The 16623-nt window shown below is 54.9% G+C and overlaps 1 protein-coding gene across 1 annotated transcript in view; it reads right to left on the reverse strand.

Moving 5' to 3' along the window:
- Window positions 1–1129: 1129 nt before the first annotated feature.
- Window positions 1130–16623, reverse strand: part of ZAN (zonadhesin) — a 35917-nt gene continuing 20423 nt past the window's right edge. Inside the window, 22 exon segments of the mRNA XM_070363098.1 lie at window positions 1130–1236; window positions 2576–2716; window positions 3206–3344; window positions 3452–3496; window positions 3498–3651; window positions 4095–4169; window positions 4401–4577; window positions 4886–5060; window positions 5269–5398; window positions 6463–6710; window positions 7027–7168; window positions 7624–7835; window positions 11090–11379; window positions 11695–11819; window positions 12023–12187; window positions 12279–12523; window positions 12816–12960; window positions 13222–13430; window positions 15124–15300; window positions 15600–15694; window positions 16050–16161; window positions 16407–16587. Of these exon segments, the coding sequence (XP_070219199.1) occupies window positions 1130–1236; window positions 2576–2716; window positions 3206–3344; window positions 3452–3496; window positions 3498–3651; window positions 4095–4169; window positions 4401–4577; window positions 4886–5060; window positions 5269–5398; window positions 6463–6710; window positions 7027–7168; window positions 7624–7835; window positions 11090–11379; window positions 11695–11819; window positions 12023–12187; window positions 12279–12523; window positions 12816–12960; window positions 13222–13430; window positions 15124–15300; window positions 15600–15694; window positions 16050–16161; window positions 16407–16587 (3489 nt within the window).

The following is a 16623-nucleotide window of genomic DNA, read 5'->3' on the forward strand; positions in this document are numbered from 1 at the left end:
GCGAACTGCTTCCTCCAGCTGAGAGGCAGGGTGACCTGGCCGGGGGCACCCCTTCTTTCTTGGAGCCCTTTCCCCAACCAACTTGGGTCTTGCTTCCTTGGGTCAGCCACATAAAGGTGGCCACTGGGCTCATTTGGAGGACAGAGTAAGGATTCCTCTCTAGAACCCAGGGTCCTGCCTGCTTTGGCATCCCCTCTCCTTGGTATCTCACATCTGAGCCCAGTGGGCAGCCTTCCTTTTTTTCTTAGAGCCCGCGCAGGACGTCCCAGCCCCCTCCCCCAGGACCTGCCTGGTGGGAGGCACAAGGCATGGAGCTAAGGGCGGGCATGTCTGCACTTTGGCCCTTGGCTGAGGTGAGCTGGTCACTCCTAGCAGGATGGAGCTCCAAGCTCCTCCCAAGCCAGGCCTCAGCCCCCACCCTCAGTTACCATAGCAACCCCAAGGCCCTTTGGGTCACAGGCCAGTTCACCCTTTGGAAAAAGCCACATTTCCCATCCTGAGCCTCTGCCCAGAGCTTTAATCTCATCATTAGAAACATAAAACCTCAGGATCACCTTTCACTTACCCAAGTGGGAAGCTCAGAGGCCAAGACCTACAAGAACTAGGATTCCTGGGGTGCCCTCTTTTCTCCTGTATCCCTGAAGCCCTTCACGGGACTTTGTCTAAGGGACAGGCAGCCCCTTACCTCCTCAGACCTCGGTTACTCTCCCTGTGGACACTTTCTGGAGCATCCAGCCTTAGGTCCCCGGGCCTGCGTTTCCCTTCTGTCTCTCCCCACCACGGTCCACCTCACAGACCCTTCCTCCACCAGAATCATGTGGAAATTCACATCTCAAAAATAAATAATTTTATCTCTCTTTTTTCTGTGGACAACTCAGAACTGAGCGACTCTGAGGGCTTGCTCTGGACTAAAATCTGAGGAAAAAGAAAACATGGATAAGAGGCAGCCTCAGGCCGGGCGCCAAAGCTGTGGGCCGTGGGGCTGGGGCTCACCCGCATGTGGCGGCTTGCCTCTGGTCTGGCTCCACATTTTCTCCCTAGAGGGCGAAACACACCGGTGATGACGGTCAGCACCCACTCCCCGTGTTTGCTCCCCCTAGCCGGCCCTCCTCTGCCCCTTTCCAGAAACTCACCTCCTCCCTTTCCTCCTGGAAATGCATCCTCTGGTCACCGCCGCTGGCACTATGACCACCATGGGCACCAGCAATGGCAACAGGATGGAGGCAAAGTTGGATGCTTCTGGGGTGCAGGGAACAGAAATAGAGGTGTGGAATAAGAGGTGAGGGGTATACTCCCTTCCGGTCCTCAGCTGCCACCCTGCACGTCTCTGGGTCCTGGCTCTCCCTCCAGGAAGCCACCACTCCCAGGGCTCTCAAGACCTTGGTGCCGCCCTCCTGCTCCCGGCGGACACACAACTCCCACAAACCCTTCAGGAGGATGTTCACCCAGCTGGTCCCCCAGAGTCCAGGGTATCAGCTGGGTCAGTGCTTCTCCAAGAGTAGCCCTGATATCACTTCCATCAGTCACCTGGGAGCTTGTGAAATGCAGGCATCTTGAGGCCCCACGGAGACCTACCAAATCCATGTCTCTGGGGCTGAGTCCCAGAGACAACCTTGCCCCACCCTGATCTTAGGCACAATCACAGTTGGAGAATTGCTGGTGCAGAGGCACATGGGAATTATAATTTGGGATGGAGAAAACTAATAAACAGTACCAGGGAGGCTAAGAGGGCACAAGAGAGGGGAACAACAACAGGGTGAGGCATACAGATCACAGAAGTGGGGAGCTCAGGGTCAGAGAGAAGATTCCAGAGTGTGTAGGGCATAGGGACTCTGAGATTCTTTGAAGATACTGATCTTGCTAATCTTTAGGGATCATATCCAAATATTATATTATTACATCTCATATAGTAATATAAGACATTGATAATATACTATCTACTATACATCTATGGGCTTCCTTGGTGGCTCAGAGGGTAAAGAATCTGCCTGTAATGAGGGACACCCAGGTTCGATCCCTGAGTTGGGAAGATCCCCTGGAGAAGGGAATGGCAACCCACCCCAGTATTCTTGCCTGAAGAATCCCATGGACAGAGGAGCCTGGTGAGCTATAATCCATGGGGTCACAAAGAGTTGGACACAACTGAGCAACTAAGACACACATACACACGCATACATCTATAATAGATACTGTAGGTTAATATTGGAGAAGGCAATGGCACCCCACTCCAGTACTTTTGCCTGGAAAATCCCATGGACGGAGGAGCCTGGTAGGCTTCAGTCCATGGGGTCGCTAGGAGTTGGACACGACTGAGCGACTTCACTTTCACTTTTCACTTTCATGCATTGAGGAGGAAATGGCAACCCACTCCAGTGTTCTTGCCTGGAGAATCCCAGGGACCGGGGAGCCTGGTGGGCTTCTGTCTACAGGGTCGCACAGAGTCGGACACGACTGAAGCGACTTAGCAGCAGCAGCAGCAGGTTAATATTATATACATGGACTTATTCTGCGGCCATTGTTGGGGCGGAAGGTGAGAGGAGCTTGTGAGGATACAGGTCTGGGGTGAAGTTCTTGCCTGGCTTTTCAGGGGGAGGTACATCCTGCGGCTCCATGCAACGGTCTCCCCCGTAACCAGGTTCACACTCACAGGTGAAGTGCGTTCCCTGCTCCCGGCACCGCCCATCATTCTGACAGGGGTTCTGTAGGCACGGGCTGTCTGCAAGGATGGAAGCAAGTGGGAGGGGGTTCTGGGAGGACACTCAGAGCCAGGAAGAGGGGCCTGGGGGCTGGGACACCAGGGAAGAATTTCTCCCAGAGACATTTGCTGGGGTCCGCTGACCAGGCTTCCAGTCCTGGTTCTATACCCCCGAAATCTGGGGAAACTGCTTACCCTCTTCTGAACTCCATTTTCTTTACCCTATAATGTGGGAATGCTATGCTCACCACCCCAAGTGCTGATTAAGGACTAAAGGAGATCTTGAGACACGAATGCAGAGCAGAGAGCAGAGGCTCAGAAGACAGGGCCTCTGCCTTGTCCCTCCCGAGAGAGAGAGAAAATGAAATGGCAGGAGCGTCCTGATCTTGATGAGATGGGCTCTTCCCAGGACTGAAAGGGCTGGTTTGTTCCAAGTCCAGGGACTTCCCCCTTCCCCTGCCCCTACAGGGGATGAGGGCAGCTGGACGCTGAGGGCCCATCCCGGCTCACCTCGGAAGCAGCCACGAGTGAGGTTCCCCAGCGTGCAGACCTCCCCAGGGCTGCAGCCGAGGGGCTCACATAGCAGGAACCCCGTGCGCGCGCAGGTGCAGCGCTGGGAGCAGTCGTCATTCACGAAGCTGTCCCCCTGCTGGAGAGGGAAAAGGCCCGGGAAGCAGGGGCGCCTGCTTGACCTCCAGGGTTGGGCTGTCCTTTCACCCCTGCGCTCCCCTGGGGTCTCCCACTTCTAGCCCTGACCTGGTAGTAGATGCCGTTCTCGGTGCAGCCGCAGTGGGCCAGGGGGAGGCTCTGGGCTCCGCTGTAGACATAGCCCGGGAGGCTGGCACAGCCCTCCACACATGGGCCCTTGCAGCCCCGGGGGGCTGCCAGCGTGGCACAGGAGGCCGGGCAGGGTGTCATACAGCTCTGGTAGACAGTATTGGCTGGACATGACAAGGCTGAGAGGACACAGTCATAGTCAGAAAGTGGCTGAGCAGGGGTAGGCCCCTCCAGGTATGGAGAAGAAGGTCACCCAACAGAGCACAGAGCTTGCTAGAGGCAGGGAGGACCGGCTTCGTGAGTCTTTTTGTCTGTGGCACTAACTCATGAGGAGGATCAAAGGTGGGCCTTGGCAGAAAGGAGTGGGCCGGGGTGATGGGGGTTAGGGCAGGGAAGGGGTTTGGTCAGGAGGACATTGACAAGGGGGAGAGTCTAGGGCTGGGGGAACCAAGAGGGAAAGCCAAGGTGGGGGCAGCTGTGGGGGCTCAGAGCAGAACAGGGAGTGGAAAGAGCTGAGGGGGTCAGGGGCCAGCTGCTGGGGCAGGTCAGGGCCTCACCGCAGTGGGTGTGGTCCCGCCAGCTGGCCGGGGTGGCGCCCGCCTCCTGGCAGATGCTGGCGTACCCGCTGAGGACCTGGCAACGCAGCCCCTCCTGCTCCTTGGGGTCGCGGGTGGCACACAGGTCAGACACACAGTGCCTGGGGGACAGCAGGGACAGGTTGGGGACTGTCAGACACGGGGAGGGAGGCCAGGAGACCCAGCCCTACAGAAGAGGCCCTGGAAGCCCCATCAGAGAGTGGGCCGGTGCGCCGTGGGGATGTGTGTGCGTGTGTGTGACAAGGTACTACGGACAGAATTGTGCCCAACAGAGAGCCAGTCAGAGAACAGGCCACAGGAGCTGGATAAAGGGTCTCGGGTCCCCGACTCACTCCAGGAAGGGCTCGGGGGCCACAGTCTGGTGACAGACAGCAAAGGGGCCCTCGGGGTCCGCCAGCACCCCACACGCCTGGGTGCGGTTGATGAGCTGCAGCTCCTCCGGGTGGCATCCCGACACATCAAGAAAGCCTAGCGCCGCTTCCTCTTTCACTTCCTCCTCCTGTACAGCCCTGGGCAGAGACAGTGAAGATCCAGGTGAGGCCCACAGGGCTGCGATTGAAGGAACCAGGGAGGGGAGGGCCCGGGCACAGGCTAAGATCCACAGGGCGGGTGCCCCGGAGTTGGCGGGAGAGGAAAGATGTGATGGGATGAGAAGAATCAGGCCCGTCTGAGCCCTCGGTCTCAGGGCTCCTCCTCTGCTGAGCAAGTGCGGGTGAGCTTGTGTGAACAGATTTTAGGTTGGTGCTCACGCCCACCCTGGCCGGCCACCCCCCATCCCAGGTCAGGGCCTCCCTGCTTTGAGCCCCAGCCCTCTCACCTTGAGACGCGGGGCAAGCTTCCCTCGGTCATCTTTACCTCCCAGCTGTTGCCAAAAGCAAGGAGGTTCTGGGTGACGGCCCCGTTGGGCAGCATAAAGTCATTCCTCTTGTTCTGGTCGCAGTTGCCGCACAGGCCGAGCACGAGCTTCCGGTAAGTGAGGGGCAGGGAGATCACTGCGGGAGGAGGGGGCCCAGGAGTGAGACCCCCCACACCACACCTAGTCCCTCCCCACCCCTCCTGGGTCGTCTCCCATCTCCCGGAGCTTGAGGCCTTGCTCGCAGGCAGGGGCCCTCTCACGGAGCCCAGCCTGTCTAAGAGGCAGTTTCCCTCCCCCTTCCCAGGAAGGCTCCCTTTGGCCCACTGGTTCCCACACTCAGGTACCTGCATTGTTCTTTCCGTTGAAGCTGACCACCAGCTCAAAGTCCGTGATCACAAACAGGCGATCGCTTCGTAGGGAGACCCGCAGCTGGTCGACGGGCTCATAGGGGGCTGTCACCTTCTGACCATTGACCTGGAGGAGGCAGATGGGAGCCGCAGGGAAGCCTGAATCAAAGTGACTCTCAGGCTTCCCTGGTGGCTCAGTGGTAAAGAATCCACCTGCCAATGCAGGAATGCGTGCATGCTAAGTCGCTTCAGTCGTGTCCGACTCTGTGCGACCCTATGGACTGCAGCCCACCAGGCTCCTCGGTCCATGGGATTCTCCAGGCCAAGAATACTGGAGTGGGTTGCCATGCCCTTCTCCAGGGGATCTTCCCGACCCAGGGATCAAACCCATGTCTCTTATGTCTACCTGCACTGGCAGGCAGGTTCTTTACCACAAGCGCCATGTGGGTTCAATTCCTGGTCTGGGAAGATCTCACATACTGCGGAGCAACTGAGCCTGTGCGCCACAACTACTGAGCCTGAGCTCTAGAGCCCGGGAGCCGCAACTACCGCGTTCATGAGTGGCAGCTCCTGAAGCCCGAGCACCTGGAGCCTGTGCTCTGCAACAAGAGAAGCCACTGCAATGAGACGCCTGAGCACTGCAACGAAGAGTAGCCCCGCTCATTGCCACTAGAGAAAGCCCGTGTGCAGCAACGAGGACCCAGTGCGGCCAAAACTAAATGAATAAATAAAATTATATTTAAAAAGGTGACTCTCTGCTGCATTGGCCTCCGCTTCTCTGCACATCTCGGGACCTTGTGGTTCCATCATTCTCTGCAACAGGAAATTCCAAGAAGCTTTACTATCCCGAATGCCAAAAGCATCTCTGAGGTCTGCTCCTGTTGCAATCCCTTTCTTTGCAAAAAAAAAAAACAACAACTGGCAGGTGGGCATCTCTGGTGCTTCTTCAGACTGACTGTCGGATCTTCCCTTCTCCCCACTGCCCCACCTCCCCCGCACCGTACCTGAAATCCTCCTGCCCACCTTGGGCTCCCAAGGAGGTAAGTGCAGCACTGATTCTGATTTCTACAGCTAGGCAGCCTCTGCCAGGAACCTCCCAGGGAACGGGAAGCCCTGGCTCCACCTGCTCCTGGTGGCCTCTCCTGGACCGACCTGCCTCCCTCGACCCACCCTGCCTGGCCCGGCTCTTACAACAAGCTCCAGTTCGTGCTGGAGCTGGACCGTGTAGCCATAGACCATCACGATGATTTCATGCAGGAAAACGGGGTTGTGAGACGCATACATCTTGTTGCGTCCCTCCACAATGAAGGGCTCCATGCCAGTGGGGAGCACATCCACGGTCTTGACCAGGTAGTAGGTCATGCGGCCCTGGAAACGGTAGCCGAGGCCATCAAACGTGCGGTAAGTGGGGTCCCCATAAACCGTGCATCGCTCCGACTCTGCCAAGAAGAGCCAGCACTGAGGAGGAATGGCCCTGCCCAGTGGAACGGCCCCCCAGGGCCCCTCACCCACCTGCCCCCAGTGCCTCCTATTCCCTGAACTTGATATTTCCACCCTCTACCTCTCCCAGCTTGAGAGGATCTCCCTTGCCTGGTTCACTCTTTTTGCCCTGAAGGTAGATCCCAGAGAGAATCTGCAGGCGATCAGGGAGCTGGTAAGAGGTGAGAGCCCACCTCTGTCTACGTCAGCAGCTTCCTCTCCCCAGAGCCCCCAGCTTGGGCGCCCCCCGATTGCACCTCCCAAGGGCCCCCTTACTGTAGGGTTTGCAGATTTCTTTGTCGTCTTCGTTGATCTCACACCGGGAGCCTTCGGGGCAGGCAAAGGGCCGGCACTGAATGGCTCCTGCCCCGCAGGTACACCTCTGGGAGCAGCTGTTGGAGAACCACGCGTTACCCTCCTGCAGCCGCGGAAAAAGGAGGAGTGAGGAGGGAAGGGCCAGCTCTCTTTCCTTGACGACTTCAGTCTAAGCCCACAGTCTGACAGCTCACTTGGCACAGGCCAGAGGCAGTTCCAGTGCCATCGCACCCTATGTCCCTATACCGCTCCCTAGAGGCACTGTGCTAAGTGTCTCAGGAGGTACAGCTGAACCCATCTTCCAGATGAGGAAATTGAGGTCACAGAAGCCCTGTGACTCATGAGGGGCACCACCAAGATCTTCAAACCAAGGCCACTCTACCATGCCTCAGTCCTCACATCCAAACCATACACCTTCCACCCCAGTCCTGGCAGGAGGCCACCCAGCCCAGCCACCAGCCTTCACACCCAGCGCCAGCTGCAGCGGCACAGGCCAGGGGAAGGCGGCATCCTGAAGGTGTGTGGGTGGCCCCCCACTACTTCCCATTCCCCACTCACGGGGAGGAATCTGCCCCGGGCGTCCCGGCAGCCACACTGACTCCTGGGCACACACCGCCGCTCCTTGAGCACGTAGCCGGGCTCACAGACGCAGCCCTCCTGGCAGACGGAGGGACCGCTGGAGCCTTTGCACCGGCCTTCTGGGTTGTCGCAGGTTGGGGGGCAGTGGGGAAAGCAGTTGGTGTAGACGTAGTTGGGGGGGCAGTCCAGAGCTGGAAGGGTGGGGGAGAAACATGGACTGAGCGTGGGCTCCATGGTGGGCCTGAGGACAGAATAGAGCAAGAATGGTCCTCCCGTCTTGGCGTGCGAGCCTGTAGTCGGGCAGCACGTGCAGCGTGACCTTGGTGCATCTGGTCAGCAAGCATGTGACTGGCCTGTGTACCGGCATGACAGGAGCCCAGGGCAGGGAGGGACTCACTCTGCTGGGGGAGCTAAATAAAGCCCTTTGAGCAGAAGTAGTTGCAAACAAATGGAAACGTTCACAGACAGCAAGAGTCCACAACATGAAGATGTCAGTTCTCCGTAAATTAATTTTATTACCATTATTAGGTCGCGTGGGGCCACGTTCGGGGTCTTAGTTCCCCAACTGGGGATCGAACCTGCGCACCCTGTAGTCCTAACCATTGGACTGCCCAGGAATTCCCTCCCTAAGATAATTTGTACATTTAATATGATAGCAATAAAATATACCAACAGGATTTTGTGTTTTTTGTTTAAATAGGGAAAGATGACATTAAAGTGGAGATGAGGATATAAACAAACCGAAAAAGCTGGGAAAACTCTAAACCAAAACAAACAAACAAAAAAAACTAAATGTCCCTGCCAGAAATCTAAACACTGCTTAAACTCTCAACGATCACAACATTGTGTTGCTAGTAAATGAAGCTAAATGGAGCGGTGGAGGAGGAGAAAAAGCCCAAAGAGGAGCTCAAATACACATGGGATTTAATATAAAGTGTGACATCTGAGTCAGTGGAAAAGAGACTGGTCATTTAATAACGCTGGGAAAAAATAAACATGAAGTTGATTGAGTTCTCACCCTACACACCAGGATACATCCCCACGGATCAAAATATTTAAATATACGAAAAAAGAAACCATACAAATGCTAGGGCAAAATGTAGGCAAATTTTTTTAACTTCAGAGTAGGGAAGGCGTTTGTAACTGGGGCTCAAAATGCAGAAGCCATAATACAAAGACAGTTAGATCTGACCTCAGAAATACATATACATATATATATATATATATATGGTTCTGCATGGTAAAAAAATAAAAAGCCAAAGATGAAAAAAAAAGACATGGAAAAAATTTTTTGACTCATAGCACTAATGAAGGGCTGGCTACTCTCTGTAGCAGACAAAGGACATCTATAAAATATTTCAATAAAGGGCAACAAACCAGTGGAAAAATGGTGAATAGGTAGGAAGAAATCACAGGAAGGGAAATCCAAACGGCTCCTAAATGTATGAAAGAATGCACAACCTCACTCATAATAGGAAAAATACAAATTAAGACTCTTTTTATCTTTCACTTATCAGATTGGCAAAAATCCAAAAGCATGATAATCCTCTGTGTTGGCGAGGCTGCGGGGAAATGGGCAGTCTCGTGTGTTGCTGGTGGGAATGTAAATGCCTCAACCTCTATGGAAGGCCATTTGGCAAGATCTCTCAAAAGCATAAATCCACACAATCCTCGATCCAACAATTCCACTGCTAGGAATTTATCCTACAGATAAGAGACACATACATAGAAACCTGCATCTGCGTAAGGTTATGCATCGAAGTACTGCTTACAATAGCCAAAGACTGGAAACAACTAGGAAGTCCATCAATAGAAACTAGTTAAATAAACCATGACAAATGAATTATGACGTGTCTGCAAAAGAGAGGAAGGATACTTTTTACATATCTGACCAGGAAGGGCAGCCAAGTGAAAAATAATGAGGTACAAACGACTGTGTCCTGTCTGTTGTTGGTAAGAAAATATGGGAAATAAATTTGCATTTGTTTGTATGTGCAGATAGAAAAGACTTTTGGAAAAATACTCAGATGTGGATAAGAGCAGGCTGGGCCTGGGCCCCAGAGTCAGGATGAAAAGAGACTTTTCACTGGGAATCTTCTAATACTTTAAAAAATTTTGAACCATAGGAATGCAGCACATACGAAAAACACATTATTGTTTTAAAATTTTAAAAGTCCTGAAATTAAATAGCAGTGCTGGTTGTATAACCTTGTGAAGATACTGAAAATCCATGTGGGCTCTTAGTTCCCTGACCAGAGATCGAACTCACATTCCCTGCAGCGGAATCTTAACCCCTGAACCACTAGGGAAATCCCCAAATTGTATACTTTTAAAGGGTAGAAGAATATAATTCGTGAATAAGAATTAAAAAAAAAATTTAAAGGAAAGAGTTAGAGAAGAATGCCTTGGAATCTGCCAGGAGAGGAGAAGAAAGAACTTTCGGAGTGCAAGGAAGGGTGTGTATGAAGGCAGGAAGGGGTGTGGGAAAGCGAGGCCCACGTGGGGAACAGGATGGTTTGTCGCAGGTGATGCCGGTCACAAGGAACAGGGGGAGTTGGGGGTGGACAGCTCACAGGATCTCAAACATTGCGGAGAGGAGCGCGGACTTGCAGGCGCAATGGCTCTCGGGTGTAACATGATCACATATCCTTTGGAATGACAGTGCTAAGAAGCAGCCTGTGCCGTCCTGTGATGGGGGCACCGGCTAAGAGCTTACTGTAAATGGTCCACATTAGAGAAAATGAGGCCAGAAATAGGTCTGCTGCTGCTGCTGCTAAGTCGCTTCAGTCGTGTCCGACTCTGTGCGACCCCACAGACGGCAGCCCACCAGGCTCCTCCATCCATGGGATTTTCCAGGCAAGAGTACTGGAGTAGGGTGCCATTGCCTTCTCCAGAAATAGGTCAGGAAACACCAAAAAGAAGAATGGAGGAGCTTTCAGGGCTCCACAGATGGGGGCCTTCCCTGGTGGTCCAGTGGCTAAGACTCCACTCTACCAATGCAGGGGAGCTGGGGCCTGATCCCTGATTAGGGAACTAGATCCCACGTGTGTGTGTGCTTAGTCGCTCAGTCGTGTCCGACTCTTTGCGACCCCATGGGCTATAGCCCACCAGGCTCCTTTGTCCATGGGGATTCTCCAGGCAAGAATACTGGAGTGTGTTGTCATGCCCTCCTCCAGGGGATCTTCCCAACCCAGGAATCGAACCCAGGTCTCCTGCACTGCAGGCGGATTCCTTACTGTCTGAGCCACCAGGGAAGCCCAGATCCCACGTGCTGCAGCTAAAGATCCAGCAGGCTGAAACTAAGACCTGGTGCAACCAGATAAATAAAAATAAAAATAATTTTTTTTAAAGAAGTACCAAACTCACATTTTTAAAAAGAGAGAGACACACACAGATGAAAAGAAGGTTTGGGAGCAGTCTAGGGGTGGCCGGAGGGGACACTCACGGCAGAAGCTGCTGTTTCTCCAGATGGGAGGCCTGATGCCCCGGGCTTGGCAGGCGGTCGCGAAGGCTTGCAGAGACTGGCAGAGGGTGCTGCTCAGGCCTCCAAACTCACAGAGGCTGTCGGTGCATCTGACCAAGAAGGGACTGAGGATCACGCGGCTGGCACACCTTGCCCAGCCTGGAGTCTGAAAGACTGACTGGCATTGCTCCTTGGCTCTCTCCAGGTCAGCTGGCTGGCAGGTCGTTTCTGGCTCTTCCGATTCTTCTTCGGCCTTGTCATCATCTCGGCAACTGGGAAGGGAAAGGGGGTCATCACAGGGACAGCCACGGCCTCATCTATGAAAACGACTTGGCGCTCCCAAACCGCCCTCTAGACCACCCCTGTCTTCACCTGGAAGCTGGCCTGGGCTCTGACCAGCTTTCCACGTAGCCCCTGTCACCTCCCACGGTTTGAAGCCAAGACAGGAAGACCCAGAGGCCACCCCCTGTCAAGCGATACGCATAGAGGACCACTCCAGTCTTTCCATCCTGGGTGGGCCATACGGTCTAGAATCCCAACTCGCATTCCTATGCCAACAAAGGGAGAGAGTCTTTGGGGACAATTACCTTGGGTCGATCTCCTTATCTTGCCAGCTGTCCACATACGTGATGTCATCTGGGGCTAGCTCATCATTAGGCATCAGTAGTTCATCCTCTTCCTCACCGTTGAAGTTCCCGCACATGCCGCAGGTCTGGGTGGGCAGAGAGGAAAGAGGGATCTTCCGCACCGGGGATGGCAGAGGGCATTTGTGGTTGCCACCCCCTTTCTACTCCGAAGAGAAAGGCACCCCGCCTCCCTGCAGCTTTTTCCCATTCTGGGGAGTGACTCTTCAGTCGGGCACCCCGCTTCCTGCAGGCTGACACCCCTACAAAGTGACCCAGATGTTTTCCTCACCTTTCCATAATAGGCTTTAGGGATTTCGATCTCAAGGAAACCACTGCCATCAAACTTGACTTCCACCCCAATGCTGATGGTGAGCACCATGTAGCCATCCCTGGAAATGACTTTGACCCCCCGGATCTGGGAGGTCGCGGGCAGGGGGACCCATGTGCCATTGATCTAGAGAGGAAGGCAGGACCCGTGAGCAGCAGGAAGGACCAGAGTCCCGTCCCCAGAGCCCACGTCCTCCCCCCACCACCGCCCCGCTCACCAGCACGTGGTCCTTCTTCAGGGTGACCAGAGTATTAAAGACGTGTACGTAGACCTTGCGGAGGTAGAAAGTGTGGGCTTGGTCTTGCTGCTTCCCATTCTTGCCACTGATCTTGAAGAAAGGCAGGTCCATGGTGGAGTGGCACGTTTTCGCCAAGACGTAAGTGCAGGCGCCCCGGACGGCATGGTAACTGCCATCGAAGCTTATGTACTGGGACCTGTCCTGGATCTGGCACACTCCCATCCCTGGAGGACAGAAAGGCGGCTGTGGAGTGGTCCAGCCTCTAGCAAGAACAGGCCTTCTCCCTACCTTCAAGGAAAGGATGTGGAGGAGAGGAAGCCTCAGAAGGGGAGGGGACAAAGAAAAGAGTCAAGACCCGAGGAGGTGGAGCAGGTGCCGCTCAGCCTGCGAGAGACTTATAACATCCCGAGTTCACGATTACCATGGGAGCCATGAGTGAACCCCGAGGAGCCCTCCTGGACGGAGGGGCAGTTTTGGTGGCTGAAGGTCCTCCTCCACGCTTGGTGGGCCTCCTACCTGCCCCCCGGCACCGCATCAGCCCATCGCGGGGCCAGCACATCTGGCCAGGCTTGCAGGAGGTTTGGAGGCAGGAGATGTTGTTGTGGATGGAGCAGGCGCAGAGCCGAGAACACGTGCTGTCCGTGTACCATCTCTCCCCAACCTGTGGGGCGCGGACATCAGTGGAGCCGATAGAAACTTGGAAGCTGGAGAGGGATGGAGGCCTGCCCCCACCCACCGCACCCCGGGGCCCCCAAGAGGTCAGCTTCGTTCAGCCTCCCACCTCCATCACCAGCCTTTCTCAAGCTCCAGGCTTCTGAATTTTGCTTCTCAGCCCCCAGCACTGCCCCTCCCCACCTCTTTGCAGGCTCTGAGCCCTCTGGCCCCCAACTCATGGAGGCCCCCTTGCAGTCTGGCTTCTCACCGGGTGGTAGGCGCCCCCGGGGCTGGTGCAGCCACACTCGCTGAGGGGCACACAGGTGGTCCCACTCAGGATGTGGCCTCTCTGACACTCACAGCCCTCGGCACAGGGCAGTGAAGATGGGCAGTACGACGGGGTGCTCAGGCTGAGACAGGTGCCCGGGCAGGGGTCAGCGCAGGGGCTGTATCTGCTGCCTGACGGGCACTTCAGAGCTAAGAAGAGATTGGCATGTAGGAAGGAAGAGTCATTTCCAGCTCTCTTGACCTTGGGGCCTGAAGAGCTCCTAAGGGCTTCCCTGGTGGTCCAGTGGTTAAGAATCCGCCTGCCCATGCAGGAGACACGGGTTCTATCCCTGATCCGGGAAGACCCCACGTGCCGCCGAGCAATTAAGCCGGTGCGCCACAGCTACTGAGCCTGTGCTCCAGAGCCTGGGAGCCGCAACTACTGAGCCCACCCACTACAACTACTGAAGCCCACGTGCCCTAGAGCCCGTGCTTTGCAACAAGAGAAGCCACCGAAAAGAGAAGCCCAAGCCCGGAAACTAGAGAAGAACCTGCGCAGCCACGAAGACCCAGCACAGCCAAATTAAATGAATAAATTAAATATTTTTAATGGATTTAAAAAAAAGAATTCCTAAGAGAGAATTCCCTGGCAGTTCAGTGGTTAAGACTCCTCGCTTTCACGGCTGAGGGCACAGGTTCAACCCCTGGCGGGGGAACTAAGATCCTACAAACGATACAGGACAAATAAATTTTTCAAGAGTGCTCCTTGAACGGATGAACAAAAAGGGGTCCGTCCACACAATGGAATATGATTCAGCCTTACAAAGAAGGAAACCCTGGTGCCCTCTGCAACATGGGTGAGCCTTGGGGACATTATACTAAGATAAGGTGAAGTCGCTCAGTCATGTCTGACTCTTTGCAACCCCATGGACTGTAGTCTACCAGGCTCCTCCATCCGTGGGATTCTCCAGGCAAGAATACTGGAGGGGGTTGCCATTTCCTTCTTCAAGAGATCTTCCCACTCCAGGGATTGAACTCAGGTCTCCCGCATTGTAGGCAGACGCTTTACTGTCAGAGCCACCAGGAAAGTCATACTAAGATAAGCTAGTCACAAAAAGATGAATACTGTGTGATTTCACTTAGATGAGGTCTCTAGAGTCCTCGGATGCATAGCGATAGAGAGTAGATGATGCTTGCCAGGGGCTGGGGGGAGAGGGATGGGGACCTGTGTTTAATGGGGACAGAGTTTCAGTTCGGGAAGAAGAAAAAGTTCTGGAAACAATGGTGATAATGGTTGCATGACAAGGTGAATGCACTTAATGTTGCTGAACTGGACACTTAAAAATTTGTTACAATGGTAATTTTTGTGTTCTGTATATTTTGCTACAATTAAAAGAAAACAAAAAGGGTTCCTGGGAAAGAGGAAGAAAGGTCATCACACGGGTGACCTGGGGAAGACGAGAAGGAGAGAGCAGCCAAATGAGGTCAGAACTTTTTGGTGCTGGTAAGTCGCTTCAGGTCTGACTCTTTGTGACACTATGGACTATAGCTCTGTCCACGGGGATTCTCCAGGCAAGAATACTGGGGTGGGTTGCCATGCCCTTCTCCAGGGGGTCTTCTGACCCAGGTCTCTTAGGTCCCGACCTGCATCTCTTACGTCTCCTGCATTGACAGGCAGGTTCTTTCCCACTAGTGCCATTGGTGAGGTGAAAGTCAGACGGGGTCTCTCAGCGGAGGGAGTCGAGGGGAAGATGGGGGCTGGGCTCCAAGAGACTGGAGAGTGGGGGACAGAGGGCGTCCCACATGGGGGCTGGGGGCCGGGCTGCGAAGGGGAGAGCGGAGGAGCAGAACTGAGGGAGAGGGAGAGAGGGCGGGGCTCAGGGGACTCCGCTAGGTCACTCACGGCAGAAGGTGCTGCTCCGCCAGGTGAGGACCTGGCCGGCACGGGCGCACAGGGACGCGTAGGCCTGCAGGGAGCGGCACAGGGTGAAGGCATCGCCCTTGGTCCCACACTGGCCGTACACACAGCTGGCGAAGCTGGCCTGCGGGGACACCACCCTGTGGCATGTGGAGAAGGGTCCTGGTGGATGAAACGAGGTAGGTGAGAGTGAGCCTCGGGAGGAAGCGGAACCACAAGCCTGCTCTGGGGCAAAGTCAACATCCACTTCCATCCAAACCCATGATTATTAAGAACCTACTGCCTGAGATGCAAAAAAAACCCCACAGATCCATCAGTGCCCCCAGGTGACCACTGCCTCCGCATCCCCTCTGCTGTCTCAACTTCCTGTCTCACCTCCCTCCCTCAATGATCAGCCCCCCTCCTCTGTCTCCTGTCCTGGGGGGTGGGGGGGAGCAAACAGGGGCCCCTGTGTGGCTTACCCTGAGGATTCACTAAGATATCACAGTTCTTACTCCAGGGGTCAGTTGCATTCTTTTCCAGGCACCTGGGGGGCCTGGCATCTGCAGCAAAGCAGCTAACAGAGGAGGAGGGGAAGGGACAGGGATTTAGGATCAGAGGACTCTTCCCAAAAGCCAAAGCAGACATGGAGAGGGAAGCGGGAAGGGGAACCAGGGTGGGAGAGGAGAACAGAGTGAGGGCCTTGAGTGGTAAGGTCAGCAGATGCAGCAGGAAGGAGAAAGGTTAGATCTCAGGGTGGACTTCCCCAGAGACAGGTCAGGAAGCCCGGGAGAAATCAGCAGGCAGGGGTGTGGGAGGTCAGAACAACCTTCCATCAACTCCAGGAGAGATTGGGGACACCGCCACGCTGCCTGCCAAGCAGGCAGCTCCCTGCCCGGTCCAGCTCCCCGCTCTCCCCATTCCCGGCTCACCCAGATTCAGATAACTCATTTAGCTTCCAGGAGGCCCCCAAGCGCACGGAGTTGACAGCAGGTCTCTTATCAGGCTGCAGATTGTCGTCCAGGCTGTTGTTGTTGTAGTTCCCTGGGGGACCGAGCAGTCAGAGAGGCTGCAGGCTCGGTCCTAGGACCGAGAAGCCACCCTCTCTCCAAGAGAAGCCTTTTCTCTTCCTTCATCTTTGGCTTCCCTTCACGCATACCCTCACACACAATGCCCTCAACCGAGTAACAGATCGCCAAGCACTTGTTCACGTGTGGATGAGCAAGATACCTGAGAGGCTTGGGTTGCCTGTGGCCCCCACTTCGCCTGCACGTGCCCAGGGAACTCACCACACATCCCACAGAGCCGGCCGGCGTAGGAAGAGGGAGCGGTCACTTCCACCAGGTGGTACCCGTCATAGCGAACTTGAAGCCCGAAGTCCGTGTAGAGGAGGATAAAGGAGCCACTGGACCTCACGGTCATCCGGCCGTGGGCAAACCACAGGGGCAGAGCCACCTGGCGACCATCCAGCTACAGAGGTAGGGAGGACGAGGTAGGGAAAGGCTC

Source organism: Bos mutus, chromosome 25, assembly GCF_027580195.1.
Source record: "Bos mutus isolate GX-2022 chromosome 25, NWIPB_WYAK_1.1, whole genome shotgun sequence".
NCBI classification, from domain to species: domain Eukaryota; kingdom Metazoa; phylum Chordata; class Mammalia; order Artiodactyla; family Bovidae; genus Bos; species Bos mutus.